This window comes from Mandrillus leucophaeus, unplaced genomic scaffold, assembly GCF_000951045.1.
Source record: "Mandrillus leucophaeus isolate KB7577 unplaced genomic scaffold, Mleu.le_1.0 Scaffold770, whole genome shotgun sequence".
Lineage (NCBI taxonomy): Eukaryota > Metazoa > Chordata > Mammalia > Primates > Cercopithecidae > Mandrillus > Mandrillus leucophaeus.
In genome coordinates, this window is record NW_012108364.1 from 391,878 (window position 1) to 409,893 (window position 18,016).

Sequence of the window (18,016 nt, forward strand, 5' to 3'; positions counted from 1 at the left end):
GTGGTGGCGGGTGCCTGTAGTCCCAGCTACTTGGGAGGCTGAGGCAGGAGAATGGCATGAACCCGGGAGACGGAGCTTGCAGTAAGCCAAGATCATGCCACTGCACTCCAGCCTGGGTGACAGAGCGAGACTCCGTCTCAAAAAAAAAAGGCTGCTGGGTTTGATCAAGGATGTTGAGAGGAGTTTTAATTCAATAGTGATGGGAGGCAGAAGCCAAAATTCCTTCAAAAAAGGATTCAATGAGAGGTGGGGAAAATGGAGAATCATTTTATTTTTCATTTTGTCTTGTAAACAAAGTTATCCAGTTTTGAAAGCAATGGTATATGGAAAGATGGAAGGTTGAGAAGGACTTTTCTTTAGGTGAGGAATAGCTACATAGGTTTATAGGCTGACAGGATGGCAGCAATGAAAAGGGAGATATGAAAGAGAAGGTATTATTCTCAGAGGAGAAACCTAGAAGAAAAGGGAGGGATAAGATCAGGGGTCAGCATTAGAGAGGGGTAAGACTACTTTCAGAGAGGAACAGTTGGAGGCAGAGGATCTGGTGATGAGTCAAGAGGTGGGGAAGCTGATTGGAGCAGTCCTATGGGATGGTCCATTACTTCAGTTAAGATCAGGAGGCTGAGGGTGACCATGGAAGCATGTGTTAACAACTCCAGAGGCCAGACATTAAGAGGCTGGACATAGGAGGTGTGGAATCCTGCATTCAAGATCTGCACACAGGGAACTTTCACATTGCCCACGAGCCAGAAATAGTAATGATATTAGTCTCTTAAAAGTGTGCAATTTAGGAAGTATTTTCATGTTATTTTGCAACAAACCTGTCATCCCAGATGATATTTACTTAACATTTAAAAATAAGCAAACTTAAGCCCAGAGTGATTGTGATTTGCTCGGATGTTTTACACCTAGTAAATAATTGTCACACAGTTTTAATTCAAGGGCTTTTAGTTTCTTCCCTTTCCTTTTCTAACATTTTGTCTTTCACCCTTTTTGTCTAGAAACTTTGTTCATAAAGTCCCTAAGGCATGAGTTAAGCTCTGATGATTAAATAACCCACACTCTGTATGGAATTACTTTTGAGACTTTTCTCCTTCCAGATACACAATTTACAGCAAACCAATTAGATATAACAAGTGCTGACATTCCACTAAAATACTTTAGGTAATATATGTACCCACAAATATAATTATAAAATTACTAAGCATCATTCATTCAGTGAATAACTTACTGAATCTATTATGCCAGGCATTTTGCTGAGCACTGTGGGAAACAGAACTGAACCAGATATTTTATGTCAGACAAGTAAACTCAAAAACACCAAAACAATGTGGGTAAGACATCCTGTGCAAACGCAGTTAATCTTGGGTGAGTGTTCCATGTTTGTGTAATGAAATCTCTGCCAGGATGAAATATTAGATGTGGGGACTGAGAGCAAGGAAAGTTTAGAAGCCCAGGTTTCTTAGGCCAGTGTGTGAATGCTGGTACCTTTTGTGGAACTATGGGATAAGTGAAGTCTGAGTTTCAGGGAACAGAGTTCCATTTAGGGCATGTATAGTTACAGTATCTGAGACATCTGTGTAGAGATGAACAGTTTGAAGTTGGCTTTACAAGTCGAAGCTCAGGAAAGATTTAAAGGCTGAAGAAAGAAGAGATACAGAAACAGACTGAGAGGTTAAGTGTTTGGGTATAGTACAAACAATAAAAATCTCAGTGGCTTAACAAAAAAAGCATAAGCTTGTTCATTCTGTGTGTCCAATATGGACTGGCAGAACCCTGCTTCAAACCAGCATTCAAAGAACCAGGCTGACCAAGCCAGTCATCTTGTAACTGCACTGACTGCAACAGGAAGCCTTGTCACTGTAGCAAGGGAAAAGATCAGGGAGGGTTTGGGGCCAGATCTTGCATACTTTGGCTCAGAAGTGACACATCACTTTTACCTAAACCCTACTGGCAGAAGTGGTCATGTGGCCCCAACCAATTACAAAGAGGCTGAAAAGTACAATCTTGTGTATGCCCAGAAGCGGAAGAAAACCAGGTCTTAGTTAAGAGTAGAATGCCAGAGTATAATTAAAATTGTGATATTTTCTGCCATTTTATATGCAGCATGCAATTTTCTGTTCTATCCAGCTATCACACAAGCCACATGTTCCAGTAATATTAAGATTCATGCAGTTCTCTGAACATGCCAAGTAACTTCACACTTTCATTCAACCTGCACCTTCAATATGCACTTTGATACCCTTGCATCTTGTTTCCTCTGCCTGGCACATCCTTTTCTCTTATCCATATGACATACTCAAGCTGTGGAAGAACTGTGCCCCATAAGAAACCTTTCCTAACCCTCTCTCAGGCAGGCCTGGGCATTCCTCTTGCTCTGTGTTACCACTATAAATACCAAAATTGCCACTTTACATTCACTGATCTGCTTTTACTCATCTGTAGCTGTTAAGGAATAAGGACCTGAACCATTAGTCCATTCACATATTTAATATTTTCCATTACACAGCACAGAGTATATGAACTCAAAAGATAGACTGCCCAGGTTTGGATCTTGGAGAGCACTTGCAACATTTGTAAATCCTCATTAATTTATACAACCTTCTGTTCTATTGTTTCCTCATCTGTAGCAGAGTTATGAAGATTAAATTAGACAATGTGTGATAAGTGACACACAGTGCCTAGCACAAAGCTCAACAAAATCACCTACAGTTATTAAATGTCACTGTGTCAGGCACCAAAAGAGAAAGTTCCCTTATGTCTCTAAAGTTAATTTCAAGTTGCTATGTATAGGAAAAGAGTGGTCCCATTTCTGTAAGTAAACTCCATACATAGGATACGTTTCTAACAATCCACCATTTACTTTTATAAAAATTCAGTCACATTAAAAAGGAGAAATTTTGTTTGAAGACTAAAGTCCCATTACAGATTTTTCACTTATGAACAAAGAAAGCAGTTTCAAAGAAAAATGGCACAGTTTGAAAGATACTGTTTACCCAAGATGAGTTAAAATATTCTGTAACTATAAAAGATTAGATAAAATAATAATGAATATGGAAATAGTAAACATGATACTAACTTTTATCTTCACTTCTAAGTGAATAAGAAAATGCTCCAGAAAGGGGGAGCGCACTATAAACCGCAGCAATAAATGACAGTACACTGATGGAGATTGAAATTCCTTCACTTTGACCCAGTCAACAAAGGAGCTTTCAACATATATGAGTTCTTCATGTTCTTTTACAGTAAAGGAATAAATATAGTCATAAAAGCAGAAAAAAAAAGGGGGGAAAGGGGGACATTCAAATATTTGGTAAAATATGGAGGTAATAACTCAGATATAAATGCAGGCTTAGTTTGCTTTAATACAGTGGTTGGTTTTTTGCTTATATAAGCAATATATAAAGGAAAGTAGCTTTTTAAAATCTAGTAAAAAGTGGTAGAAATTTTTGGCAATTTTTGTTCTTACCTATTAGGCAATGTTTCCATATTAGAAAAAATAAATTCCTCTTATAGCTCTAAATATTTCATTTCTTGTTATAGACTTCAGTGTTGCATTTCATTTTAACTGACTGTAATCCATGAGTACTAGTACAAAATGGGATTTATGTGTATCTTAGCAGGATATGTGATATAATAATCACTGTTAATGACTTTCACTTTTAAAAAAGAATGTTAAAGAAATTCATTTCTATCAAACTTAAGAGGACTCCTTCATAGCCCAAAGAAATGCAACTTAACTCAAAATTTTAACAAGTAATTAAAATAATATGTATATTATAAATTAAAATGCATTTTTAACAAGTTTCAAATATACTTATTTGGCTCTGGTACATAAGAAAATATTTACAACTAATAAAAAGCAGATTGTAGAATATACATGTTCTATGTAGGAAAATAAGTAAAATGTTTTAGAGTGCAGACCAAAAGATCTTTTCTAGGCCAGGTTTTATCCATGCAACTCTGTTACAATACCATCTCATTAACATGCCTGGAACACGTACATGCATGGAAGAAATCTAATTATCTTGATTTAAAGCTCATACTGCCTTTTTAGGGCTTGTATATCTTCTAAAGTAAAATGGTTGTTTGGTGTGTCTGAAAGGTCCTTAAACAGCTGTTCAATTAGCTCCTCTTGGCCCTTGCTAATTAGTGTCAACATCATCTAAAAGCAGCAAAAAAAGAAAAAGAAAAAAAAACTATGTTAGCATAAGTAACATTTTTAAGTTACAGAAACCCTAATAAGACCAATCTCTATTAATAAAATACTTAGCCACTTACCTTAAACCTTTCTGCTTTACTCAGATATAAAAGATGCTGATACACCAGTGAGGGATCTTTTTCAATAAGATTATTTTTCAGAGACTGAATGAGGAGGAGGAATGTATCCCCTTCAAGTTTGTTACTTAACAACATCGGCAAATCTTTTGGTGCAGTGATGGCTAAAAGATGTGCACAGGCTTCTTTATCCTTCCTGGTACTGAGAGCATTTATAATCTGACCAAATTCATAGGCATTATTAGGCTTGGCTATGGGAAGTTTTTCAGGGTCTTCTGGTGACCCACTGCTTTTGTCTCCCTTCTCAGAAGCAAGGCATCCCGTGGAGACCTCCCCTGCGGGTCTTCCAGGCTCCTCCTCATTGCCTTCATTCACCTTCATGAGGTAAAAAAAACGCATTGTGACACTGAACCACAATCACCACACATACCCTAAGTACGTCTGTCAGAATGAGAATTGAAAACTACAAGTAGACTGTATTGTAGTCCAGTTCCAAGTGAAAAATTTGTAATAATTTTTTTTAGGAAGAGAAGTTCTAGAGTATAAGATCCAATTCATAAAAGTTTTAAAAAATTATTTGACATTGAAACTATGACAACAAAATTTAATTTTTAGACCTTCCCATAAATACAATTGTTGTATAAATGCCCATATCAGTTTTATCTCCTTTTCACAATAAATTTTAACAGAGAAATTAGCTTACATTGCTCGATTATCCTAAAACAGTTTTTTCTTCCTTCCTTAAAGAGAGAGAGAGAAAAAAAAAAAAACTTTCCTAGCTTCTCTTACATATTAGCCTCTTACTCTTAGTGGAAATGTGAGACTATAAATGGGGTATTAGCATTCATGAATGTACAGGGATTCACAGCCTAACATTCTTCCCTAATATTAGAGAAAAACATTTTAGTTATCTGAATCACAAAGGCAGTTTGATCCTGAGGTAGTTTGAGATCTCTGATGAGGTAGTCATATTTCAGAATGCTAAAAAGGTCTGAATCAATCTGGAAAACCTCTATGAGGTGAGGTTTTCAGGGCCCCTGTAACAAAATCAGTCCCGTCAGGATTCTCCAGGTGTACCCTGAAGCCAAGTCAGTGGCCGTTGGTTCCCAGTGTACTTTGGAGTGGGAGCAGTACAGATGGAGGCCAAAGAAAGGAAGAACTGCAGTAACGCAGAGATTCCCAGTACCATCCATGGACCCACGTTGGGAAATACAATGGCTATCATTGCAAAGGAGACGTTTTGTTGCTGGTTAAAATTTTGTCACTGATCATCAGAATAAAAATAAAAAATTAAAAATGTTTTAGAACTCATAGGAATATGACCTTAGAATCCAGTCTAAGGTCCCCAAAAGAGTACTTTAAAAGATAATCAAATACAAATACCTCTTGAATCTCAATTTTCCTTCTCTCCTTTTCTTTGTTGAATGATGCTGTCTTATCCTTAAGATTAAGGAGTCTAGTTACCTCTTCCAGTTCCATCTTTGCCTCAATAATACTTGAGTCTAGTAGGAGAACTTTATTGAGATCAATTAAGCTTTTCTGATAATTCTGTAAGTAGGAAGACAAGAGAAAATAACTTTCATAAATAGAAGGAGCCTAGAGTAACCTGAGTGGGAGTGGGGTTGACGAAGTGAGTTGTGCAGTATGTGTGCAGGGTCCACTTTAATACCACTCTTATAAAGTGAGCCTAAGGGGTGAGTATGCAGCTGAAATATTATAACCCATAATACAGTGAACATCTACTATAGAAGAAAAAGCACAGGATCTGGAGTTAGAAAACGCAAGTTAAATTCTGTATCACCACAACCTTCCCAGTCCCTGACACATTAAGCACTTGTTGCTTGCTGAATGAATAAATGAAAGAATGAACTCATCCTTGTATTAGCACCTACTAGCAATGCAACTTAAACAAGATCCTACTTAACCTTTCTGGGCTTCAGTCTTCTCATCTTTAACATAAAGGGAACAAAAGCTCTATTCAAAGTTTCACAAGGCTGTACCAAGAAATAAATGAATAAATAATAAGTGGCTTAAACCTATAAAGGACTATGCAAATGGTAGTTATTATAATACTTTTGTTCCATAAAATCCTTCCAGGTTGTTTATTCTTTGAAATTGGCTAGAGTCAACATTTAATCTTCCATGAGTCACACAATACATTGAAGAAGTTGAGGGGAAAGAAAGGGCATTTAACAAGACATGACCACTGAATCTAGTAGCAGAGACAGATGCCCCAAAGTCAGTCTGTTGTGACAAGCTATGTTCTAAACTACAGACTAGACCCATGTTTTGAATAAACCAAACTGAAGAGGCAAAGAGCTGCAAGGATGTGTAACCTCTTTAAGTATTCATGACACATCACTAACAGCATGCACAAGAGGCTGAGCACAGATAAGCTGAGCTAGTGATTATGTGACATTCCTGGGGGCCTAGCTGTAATCCCACATGCCTTTCCCCTCCCCCACAGCAACACACCAGAGCAAGAGGGATATATTTAAAGGGATAACCTTAAATCTGCTCTAATTTATAAAAGTAAATTATTTACAAAGTATAACAAATCTCCAGATACCACTGTCCTACACCAGCACTGCAACCTACTAGGGGGGAAAATGACACTGTATGTATATTCTAAGTGTTCTAGGCAGGGAGCCATACCTGAAAGGCAAGGGAGTGGAGCAGGAGGGCAAGCTGAGGAAGTAATACAAGCTAATTCTTACCATTTTAAGCATTTTACAAGTATTACTTTACTCTCACAACAGCCCTATAAATATTACCTTTTATTGTTCCCATTTTAAAAATGAAGAATGGGATGATCACGACAGCAATGACCAGAAAGTGGATGATTACACAGTGTGGAGCTCAAGGGAAAGGACTGGAAATAGAGACCTGTGAGCCACAGCCTTGGAAATGGAAGCTCAACACCCTAGGAGTCAATGGGATCATTTTCATGAATCCAGAAAGTCTCTGCCTAAAGAGCAGCCTGACTGGTTGGAAGAGACATAAGAAAACAAAAAGTGCACATTGACAAGTGTTAGCACTGCAGACAAGCATGAAGAGAGGGTAGAATGGTAGCAAGGGCGTAGACAGAATTGGGCAAGGAGGCAGCTAAGAGGGGGCCAGGCTCATTCACTCACAGATGGTCTCAGAGCATGTCCATGTGCCAGGAGCTAAGAGGACCACGGACAAGACGAGGAAGGACAGACTTAGGCCTTGCATTTATGGAAGCTTACGTCCTATGAGGGGAAACAATTAAAAACATGTTAACAAATGAATAAATAATTACAGACTGTCATTGATGCCATGAAGAAAACTAAAGGTTGAGATGGATACTAACAAGAGAGCCTCCTTTTTCTACAGTTACAGGTGTCAGAGAAGTCAAGACCTGAAGAGAACCCAGCCATGCAGTGTAGAGGGAAGAGCAGAGCTCATACAAACAGAAAGTGTGTCCCAGCACATTGGGAGGCTGAGGTGGGTGGATCACCTGAGGCCAAGAGTTTGAGACCAGCCTGACCAACACAGCTAAACCTTGTCTCTACTAAACATACAAAAATTAGCCAGGCGTGGTGGTGTATGTCTGTAGTCCCAGCTACTCGGGAGGCTGAGAGAGGAGAATCACTTGAACTCGGGAGGTAGAGGTTGCAGTGAGCCAAGATCATGCCACTGCATTCCAGCCTGAGTGACAGCGCAAGACTCTGTCTCAAAAATAAACAACAAACAATAACAACAAAAAACCAGAAAATGTGGCTTTGACAAGAAAGGCAATAAAAGTTGCTAACAACCTCATTAGGCCTTTAAAAAGGGATGTATTATGATCACATGTTTGTGATAATATTTACCATTAATAGTTTTGCTGAAACCATAAAAGTAAAGTTATTTTATGATATTCTTTTTGATATTTGTATTGATACATAACAGTTGTATGTATCATCCTCTATGGCATCCTCTTTTGGGTGGATCTTGCGGCATCCTCTATTGGGTGTAAATTCCCTAAGTAGGTACCATGTCTTTATTCACCTCTATACTCCTAACACGTAGCACATAATTGGCACTCAATAAGAGAAATAAATTGTAAATAAAAGCAAAATGTTCAGTGATCTTTTCTTACAAAGAATAGCTGTACATTAAAGAAAGCTAATATTTTTCAAAGCTAGCACCATTAAAAATAACTATTAAAGTCAGAAAACAAACAGAAGATCTGAGAAAAGCATAGTGTTGAGCTGGGAGCTAAAGGCAGGGCACCTACCACGGTGAGCCCCTGTGCCACTTCCTCATTGCAGTCACACTGGGCAAACAGGCCTGGGCGTGAGTTCTGACACATTCTATAAGCAGTTGTGGCCTTTGAAGATCCTGAAATTAGGCCAAGCATGGTGACTCACATCTGTAATCCTAGCATTTTGAGAGGCCAAAGTGGGAGGATTGCTTGAGGCCAGGAGTTTAACACCAACCCTGGCCAACATAGTGAGACCCTGTCTCTCTCAAACATTTTTTTGAATTCTGAAATTAAATTCACCTGGCACATACCTCAAATTACTGGACAAATCAAGCTATAAGCTACCAGCCTCATAATCTGGTGGGATAGGATTACTCAAATTTGGGATTATTTTTGTGCATCATAATACAATTTCTAGAATTCATTCCAAGGAAATAGAAAAGTCCAATGAAGTATTAATGATGATACCCACACAAATTAAAGTCCAGTCTTTCATTAGGGTGCAGCTTCTGACCTTTAGTCAGCTCACCAGGTTCAGAAAGTCAGGCAGCCACTAAGAGGTAAACATGCTCCAAGAGTTTGGCCATCTGTAAACTCGTAAGCCATACAGATCCTCATTTACCAAATCTACTAAGCTCAAAGAGGTGAGTACATTTCAAGGAGTCTCTCTTAATTTGTGGTGCCATACACCATCTAGGAAATTTTTTAACAAGTGAGTGTGTTGCTAACCAAAAAAAAGAGGGCCAGCGGGGAGGCATGTGTTAGGGTCACATGGACACTGTGTGGCTCTGTCAGCATGGGGCGGGGGTCACAGGGCAGCACGGGGGTCCTGGCAGGATGTGCAGGCATGACTGCACTGCAACCAGAGTGGATCTATGATCTGGAAAAGCTGGCCATGCGGTGCACCTGGGTGGTCCTCATTTGCTATCCTATGCAACATGACTGCTCTTCTCCCTGCAGAACCTAGATAGTTCCCTTTTCAGTGATGGGCACGGAATTAAAACAACTATCTCAGACTAAATCAGTCAAAACAATCCTCTCCCCACTCCCAAGCTGCCCTGCTCCTGAATGCTCCCCACTATCACACCACTGCCCTCAGCCACCCAGCCAGAACCTGGGAGGCATCCCCTTCATCACTTCCCCTAGACATTTGACTGCTATGTCCTGTCAACTTTACCATCAACCCATGAACTGGCCCCTTCCCTTCTGTTATGGGCTGAACTATGTCCCCACAGAAATTCCTGTGTTGAAGTTCTAACCTCCAGTACCTCAAAATGTAACCATATTTGGAAACGGGGCCTTTAAAGAGGTAATCGAGTTAAAATCAGTAGGCCCCACCTAGTCCAAGATTACTGTGTCTTTATAAAAAGAGAAGATGTGGGCGCGCACACACACACACAGGGAAGGCCACATGGAGACCCAGGGAGAGGACAGCATCTGTAAGCCAGAGACATAGGCCTCTGAAGAGACCACCCCTATTAACACCTTATGCTGAGACTTCCCACCTCCAGAATAGATTTCTGTGGTTCAGGCCACCCAGTCTGTGGTGCTTTGTTATAGCAGCCACAGCAGCTAACATACTTCTCCCTTTCCTTGGACATTACTTTCCTTCAGGTACCTGCTTCTCACCTTGGTGATCTCTCACTTGCCTTCCTCCTCATCCTGGGCCCCTCTGATCAACCTTCCATGAGGTCCCCAAATCTGATTCATTACACCACCATTTACCCTGCTCTGGAGCCTCCGCCACCTTCAGAATTAAGTCCAGCCTCCTCAGCATGGCTTACCAAGCCCCTCAGGATCTGACCATCTCCCTCTATCCCCACTCCTAGTCGCATCTGGCCTCCAGCTGTACAGTTTGTAAACAAGTCCATCCATTAAAAATGTGCACAAGAATGTCACAGCAGCTTTACTCCTAACAGCCCCAAACTGGAAACAACCTAAGTGTTATCAACTGGTGAATATATACACAAATTGTGATATATTCATACAACACAGTGATAAAAAGGAACAGTTCCTGATACCCACACAGTATAAACAAATACCAGGTTATGCTGAAAGAGGCCAAACAGCAGAGTCCATTCTATGTGATTTATGGTAATGTCCAAAAGAATCAAAACTATAGTGGTAGAAATCAGATGAATGGCTGCCTGAGGGTAGGGGCGGAGGGAGGGAGATTTATTGTACAGGGGCACAGAGAACTTTCTAGAAAGATGGAAATGTTATTTTTAATTTTTAGCACACAGCACCTTCGGAAGAAAATGTTCTTTATCTTGATTGGGATATTGGCTACAAGAGGATATGCACATACCAAAAGTCAATGACCTGCATACTTATAATGTATGACCTTCATCGTATTACACCTTAATAAAATTGAGTTTTAAGAAAATTATTTCAGGAAATACTATTTTCCAGTATGTTCTGGTTTTTCTTTGTGATGTTATTTTCTATAAATATGAACACTCATTCATTAGGATTTCCATGCAGAAGAATCTGCATGAAGAAAAGTGACAATGTCCACTTTCTTCTAAACTGATGGTATGGTTTTCTTAGAGAAGAATGGCATTCTACAGACTTACACTGACCATCAGCTGGTTTAAGGCCCAGATCACTATAAGCTTTCAAGTCACTGACGTGTCTCTCTCAACTTCCGCTGGGTCACCCATCTTCCATTCTAATGCCTTCCCCACCCAACCTCCAACACCAATCCTTGCTGGAGGAACCAGCAGCATTACCACTAGCTTTTGGTAATACAGTACCAAACCTTCCTGTGTCTTAAAATGAACCTACTAACAATATTCCTCAGAAAACTAGAGAACAAATCATCATTTTGGAGCTGGAAGGAATCTTAGAAGCAATCTAGTTTCGCATTATGGTTAGGGGTGAAATCTGAGGCCTCTATCAAGGTTTTAGAACTGGTTGGTACAGTTCTAGGATTAAATCCAAGAATACTCTCAATCCCATCCCAAGATCTGGAGATTTATCCTTTGAAAACCACTTGATTTGTTCAGAACTGAAGTTTATGCATTAAAATGAAGATTTCCTCACCTTGAGTCCTTTATGAGCCAGAGCTCGTCTATAGCAGGCTTTCACGTTCCCATCATCTAGCTGAAGTGCCTGATCACAGTCCTGCTTTGCCTCTTCAAACTGGCACAGCTTCAAGTAACAGAGAGCTCTGGCATAATGCAACGGAACTCAGTATTATGAAAGGTAAAGATTGGATATCTATAAGTTTAGATAGCTAAGAAAAATCAGAAAATAGCTCAATATGTCTGTTTCTATACCACTGCGGTTTCCATTGAAACTTAACATTTGATTCAATTATATGGCACTGGGGATACAACTGCAAACAAAATACAGTCACAGCCCTCAAGGAGGATGCAATCAAGTGGAAGAGACAGACCATTAAAACAAGTGAACACAATAAAATCTGTGCAAAGTACTCTGGGAGCACACGGCTGAGAACTACATCAGATTCAGTGGGGCTGAGACAAGGCGCAGAGCAGGCAGGCAAGACTTCCTGGAATAAGTGACATTTAAGTCAAAATCTAGAGTATGAAGTTAAGAATTATCCAATGTAAACGCACTGGGTTGGAAGAGTTCAGACAGAGGTAGCGGGGAGTGGAGGCCAAGGACACAGCGAGTACACAGACCTATGGTGGGAGAGAATATGGTGTTCTTGAAGAATTAAGAAGAGTTCCATATGGCTGGAATGCAGGGATGAGGCTGGATGAGCAGGCAGGCCAGATCACGAAGGGCACTGGAAGTCATGGCAAGGAGGCTGAGCTTTATAAACTGAGCTTACTGGAAGTCCGATGAAGGGTTTTTAATAGGGGCTGACACGTTTGCTATGTTTGAGACAGTCCCTCTGGCTACAGCTTGGAGAATGAGATGATGGAACAAAGCTGTGCAAGGACACCAACACGGTGCTGTGGACATTTAGGAGAGGAAAATGGCCCAGAGCAAGGGAATGACAGGAGGGTGGTGGCAAGGAGACAGGGTCACGCTGAAGATGGATTTGGGATTTAGAAGGTAGGAGCATCTGAGCTTGCTGACTGGAAGAGGGAGGTCGGGGATGATATCCAGCCCTGAGTGCAGAAGAGATGGGGGGCGCTTCGGTCTGGAGCTCAGAAGACAGAGATTTGAGAGACATCATTGTAAGGCAGTAAGTGGACCTGGGGAGAGGATGCAATGGCCTCGAGAGTATGTAGAAAGGAAAAAGGATCTAGACCCTCAGAACTATGAGAATTCTAGAGAAAGAAAAGCCTACAGAAGGAGAGGGAGAGGAAGAGAAGCAGGCAATGAGCTGCCTGCCTCCTCTGCAGCCAAGAGGAGGAGGAGTCTTCACAGAAAACTGAGTGGCCAATAATGCCCAATCCTACAGAGGCTGAACAGGAGAAGGGCAGAAAAACATCTGTTGGATTCAGTGACATCTTTTGGATTTAGTGACATCTTTTGTCCAATATTCTATCACCATATTCTATATAGGTATCTTTTACCACGAGGTAAAGATGGTACCTGAGCAAGAGTCTGCCCATTCCTGCTGCACACTATCAATGACGCTGGTGCCTTCCCGCAGCCCTTCAGAAGGAAAAGGGCGTTCTCCGTAAGACACTATTTTGAAAGGTCATTGATTCCTGCTCCTCCCACACTGGACAATGCCCAGGCCCAGCTAGCTGCAATGAGGCCGGCAAGCCAGGAAATGCTGAATCAGAGTTGCACAAGCCAAAGCAGCCACGGTCGCTTTTGGGAACCTGGTGGCACATACTATGTCAGACCTCCCATCCCGCCCACACCTCAGGCTTTCAGTCTCTGTAGAACTCCCGCAGTCTCATTTCTTTCAGAAACCCTTGGTTAGGACAGCTTGCTATAGAAATTCCTAGAACCATCACAAAAACTTTGGCAATTATTTGTGTTAATAAGTTACTTAAAATATTTTTAATCAAAACTATTAACATAAGAAATATATAAAGTTACAAAGAACTTGCCTGTTTGTATATATGGCACATTCCTTATTGTTAATCTTTAAGCATTCGCTATATTTCCTGAGGGCGTCTTTATAGTTTTTGTCATTTACACATTGATTTCCTTCTTCCTTAAGGGCTTTAAATGTTTTTTCATCTATAGAACAAAAAAACAAAAAAGAGGAAGTATTTGTACACGGACCTCTATGAAACCTTAAGTAGAGCTGTAAGTAAATCCTCTATTGCAAATTAACTTGACCACACAGCATGCAGAGCAAAAATCTAAATGGAACAAAACTTTGTAGACAAATTAAAATGACAAATAGGCTATAAGTAAAAGTAATTATAGAATTATGATACTATTATTTTCTAATTAGAAAATAAGATACAAATGCCATGTGCGGTGGTTCACGCCTGTAATCTCAGCACTTTGGGAGGCCGAGGCAGGCAGATCACCTGAGGTCAGGAGTTCAAGACCACCCTGACCAACATGGAGAAGCCCCATCTTAACTAAAAATATAAAATTAGCCAGCGTAGTGGCGCATGCCTGTAATCCCAGCTACTCAGGAGGCTGAGGCAGGAGAAGCACTTGAACCTGGGAGGCGGAGGTTGCGGTGAGCCAAGATCATGCCATTGCACTCTAGCCTGGGCAACAAGAGCGAAACCCCATCTCAAAAAAAAAAAAAGACACAAGTAATAATTTCATCATGCTATCCATCTTGACGTGCCATCTTTTCTCTACTAGGATTCTAAAGACAGTGACAGAGGCCAGAACCACCTTAGAGATGGAGAGAATTGAGCAAACAATGCTAACAGGACTCAGGTGACTACATGACAAGAGGCAGAATCTCCAGTAAGGCTGCACATGTGAACTAGCAACCCTCAGTGTTTTCTGTCATCTCCATCTATGCTGCCCCACACAGCACTTTTACAGTGGTACAGGAGCACTTCAGACCTCTGGTTAAGCTTGGATACGACAGAACCAGTCAATGAAATGGGATACAAATATCCACAGTGTTCTGTTTGGCAACTATTTTGTGAATAGTGAACACTCTTCTTAAAGCCTGAAGTGAACATCTATCTGGCACCCCAAATTTCCTTGGGAAATCGTGTATCTTTCATTCTCTGCTCCTTTGGTTTAAGTGAAGCAAACCTCACCCCAGCCCTAACCTTTGGGATAATCATTTTATTAATCAGCACATCAGTCCTATGGCCATAGTAATCCAATTGTTCAGGGATGGGTCTATAAGAGCTGATAAAATTTTGAAAGATTCTTGTAAAATAATTCTTGTTCTTTCCTGTGGAATTTAAGGCTCAAAAGAGGAGCTATTTTGCCATCTTGTGATAAAAAGGGATGGTGTGAGAATGGGGCCATCAGAGCAAGTAAGAGGCCAAGATGGAGAACTGGAATCTCTGAGTCCTGAATCCAGCCATCCCTGCAACCACTCCACCTGGGGACTTGTCCATAGTAAGTGCCCATAAACAGTTTTTTGCTTACTTGAGGCATTATAAGTTGGGCTTTCTTTCATCTGTAATCAGAGTCTGAACTGCTCATTACCAGAATTATAGACTATCCCTATTAACTTGCCGTGAACATCGCTGACAACCTGCTCAGAATCTGTTTCCGGGACCTCAGTATTCATTCAGCTATCACCCCTCTCCTATTCAGACCACGTGTTCAGGGAAGGCTGACCTCACTGATCAAAACCCCAGGTCTAAGCCAGTCAGTGCATGGGGCGTTTCCTCATCAAAGAGATTGGCTCAGGGATGGGCACATGGTCCAATTCAGATGAATAGAATAACAGATTAAAAAGCCTGGGCTTTGAGGAAATGTACTTCCTCATTCTTTTGGTGTTTTTTTTTTTTTTTTTTGAGATGGAGTCTCGCTCTGTCGCCCAGGCTGGAGTGCAGTGGCGCAATCTTGGCTCACTGCAAGCTCCACCTCCCGGGTTCATGCCATTCTCCTGCCTCAGTCTCCCGAGTAGCTGGGAGTACAGGTGCCCACCACCACACCCGGCTAATTTTTGTATTTTTAGTAGAGACAGGGTTTCACCGTGTTAGCCAGGATGGTCTCGATCTCCTGACCTCAGTGATCCTCCCGCCTTGGCCTCCCAAAATGCTGGCATCACAGTCGTGAGCCACCAAGCCTGGGCTACTTCCTCATTCTTAATGCCATCAAAAGCAATGGTTTCCCTCTCTCTTTGGACATTGATATGTGCAGATGTAAAGCCTAAAACTGCTACAGTTCTATTGTTTTCCTGCTACAGCCTAAGCCTCGATGAGCTGAGCCTGATTTACAGCCTGTCTGGGCCCTTTCAGTGACATGAGCCAAGACCGTCCCTTACACTTTAAGTCAACAGATTTTCTGTTACTTACAACCAAGTTTTCAAACATACACAAAATATTAAAATTTGAAGTTTTAAACCTAGGTAATAAGTTTATCCTATGGAATAATCTGATATATAATAAAAATCCATAAATTAAACTTTTGGATTTTGCAATCTTAAAATCTTCTGATAGATAAATTTATTATTTTTTTATTATTTTTTTTTTTGAGATGGGGTCTGGCTCTGTCGCCCAGGCTAGAGTGCAGTGGTGCAGTGGTGCAATCTCAGCTCACCGCAACCTCTGCCTCCTGGACTCAAGCCATCCTCTCACCTCAGCCTCCCAAGTAACTGGGACTACAGGCACGTGCCACCATGTCCAGCTAATGTTTGTATTTTTAATAGAAACAAGGTTTTGCCATGTTGCCTAGGCTGGTCTCAAACTCCTGAGCTCCGGCAATCTGCCTGCCTCAGCCTCCCAAAGTGCTGGGATTACAGGCATGAGCCACCATACCCAGCCAATTTTTTTTTTTTTGGTAGAAATGGGGGTCTTGCTTTGTTTCACAGGCTGGTCTTGAACTCTTGGCCTCAAGCGATCCTCCTGCCATGGCCTCCCAAACTACTGGGATTACTGCCAAGAGCCACCATGCCCAGCCCCTTAAATTTATAATGTAAACTCAGAATGTAAACAATAATCTTATTTGTCCCTCTGCACAAATTGTATAAAATACTAGTTTACTTTTCATCTTTTATTTCAAATCACAGAATATTTCTGCCCATGTTTCATGTTTCAAAAGATCTCACACAGTCTAGGCTACTCACACCTGTTACCCCAGCACTTTCAGAGGTTGAGGCAGAAGGATTGCTTGAGCCCAGGAATTCGAGACCAGCCTGGGCAACATAATGAGATCCTGTCTCTATAAAAAATACAAAATTAGCCAGACATGGTTGCACACACCTGTAGTCCCAGCGACTCAGAAGGCTGAGGTGGGAAGACTGCCTGAACCCAGGAGGTTGAGGCTGCAGTGAGCCAAAATTGCACCACTGCACCACAGCCTGGGCAACAGAGCAAGATCCTGTCTCAAAAAAAAAAAAAAAAAAAAAAAAAATTCGGACATAATGAGTCAAATAGTACTTTCCCAATCCTGGTATAGAAACCCTGAAATAGAGTATTAGGGAAGATTTTGCTGAAACATTTTTCTCAAGCTTTTATCCTCCAGTGTCTTTAAACCTTTGGTATCCATTCTCACTATCAATCAGTAAACAAATACGGACAGAAAAATTCAAACACAGTTGATAATACCTGTGCTATGGTGTGCTAGCTCACAGCTATAAATGCATTTTGTTAGTAAGAAGTAGCTCTTATTTACTGAGCAAATGCTTTGTGTCAGGCCCTATTAATAACGGGCTCTAGAAAACTACAGATCTCCATGATTTTCCTGGGACTGCTAGATCATCTACTTGGCAGACGTCCCCTGTCTGCTCTTTCTTGGCAGTAAAGAAAATGAGGGTCCAACACTAGCTATCTGGACATCATGGCTCAGGAACCTCAGGGCATCTATAAAATGAAGCACAGCCTGGGGACACAAATGGAGTTTCTAAGCTTTGTGGGAGAAACGGGGCCTTAGCTGGCTTTAAAGCAGAAAGCAAGAGTGAAGTCACATTTATTAAATGCTTGCTTACTATGCTCAAAGTAATAATGTAGGCACTAAGGAATACAAATTTTTTAACAACTACGATAAAGGCAGAAGGAAGTACCTGCATTACACAGTCATTCATCACTCAACAATGGATATGTTCTGCAAAATTTGTCGTTAGGCAATTTTGCTGTTGTGCAAACATCACAGAATGTGGCTACACAAACCTAGATGGTATATCCTACTACACATCCAGGCTGTATGGTGCAAGCTAATGCTCCTAGGCTACAAACCTGTAACAGCGTGTTACTGTACTGAATACGGTGGGCAAGTGTAACACAATGGTATTTGTGTATCTAAACACAGAAAAGGTATGGTAAGGGTATAGTACAGTAAAAACAGTAAAGTTACAGTATTATAATCTTATGGGATCACTGTCATAGATGTGCTCCACTGTTGACTGAAATACCATTATGAGCACATGACTATATTTATGTTGTGGGGCTTTATTTTATTATTTTAAACATATCAGTCTTACTCTTTAGCCTCATCACATATAGGGTCTACTGTAGAGCTACATGTTATTTAACTTTTTTTTTTTTTTTT

At 40.7% G+C, this 18,016-nt stretch overlaps 1 protein-coding gene across 1 annotated transcript in view; it reads right to left on the reverse strand.

Annotated features, from left to right (window-relative positions):
- Window positions 1-3,166: 3,166 nt before the first annotated feature.
- The window catches only part of SPAG1 (sperm associated antigen 1), a 125,127-nt gene continuing 110,277 nt past the window's right edge, over window positions 3,167-18,016 (reverse strand). The window contains exons 13-17 of the mRNA XM_011966736.1: window positions 13,474-13,606; window positions 11,534-11,660; window positions 5,662-5,826; window positions 4,282-4,653; window positions 3,167-4,165 (exon numbers count right to left, since the gene is read on the reverse strand). Of these exons, the coding sequence (XP_011822126.1) occupies window positions 4,034-4,165; window positions 4,282-4,653; window positions 5,662-5,826; window positions 11,534-11,660; window positions 13,474-13,606 (929 nt within the window). The 3' untranslated portion in view covers window positions 3,167-4,033. The remainder of the gene's footprint in view (window positions 4,166-4,281; window positions 4,654-5,661; window positions 5,827-11,533; window positions 11,661-13,473; window positions 13,607-18,016) is intronic.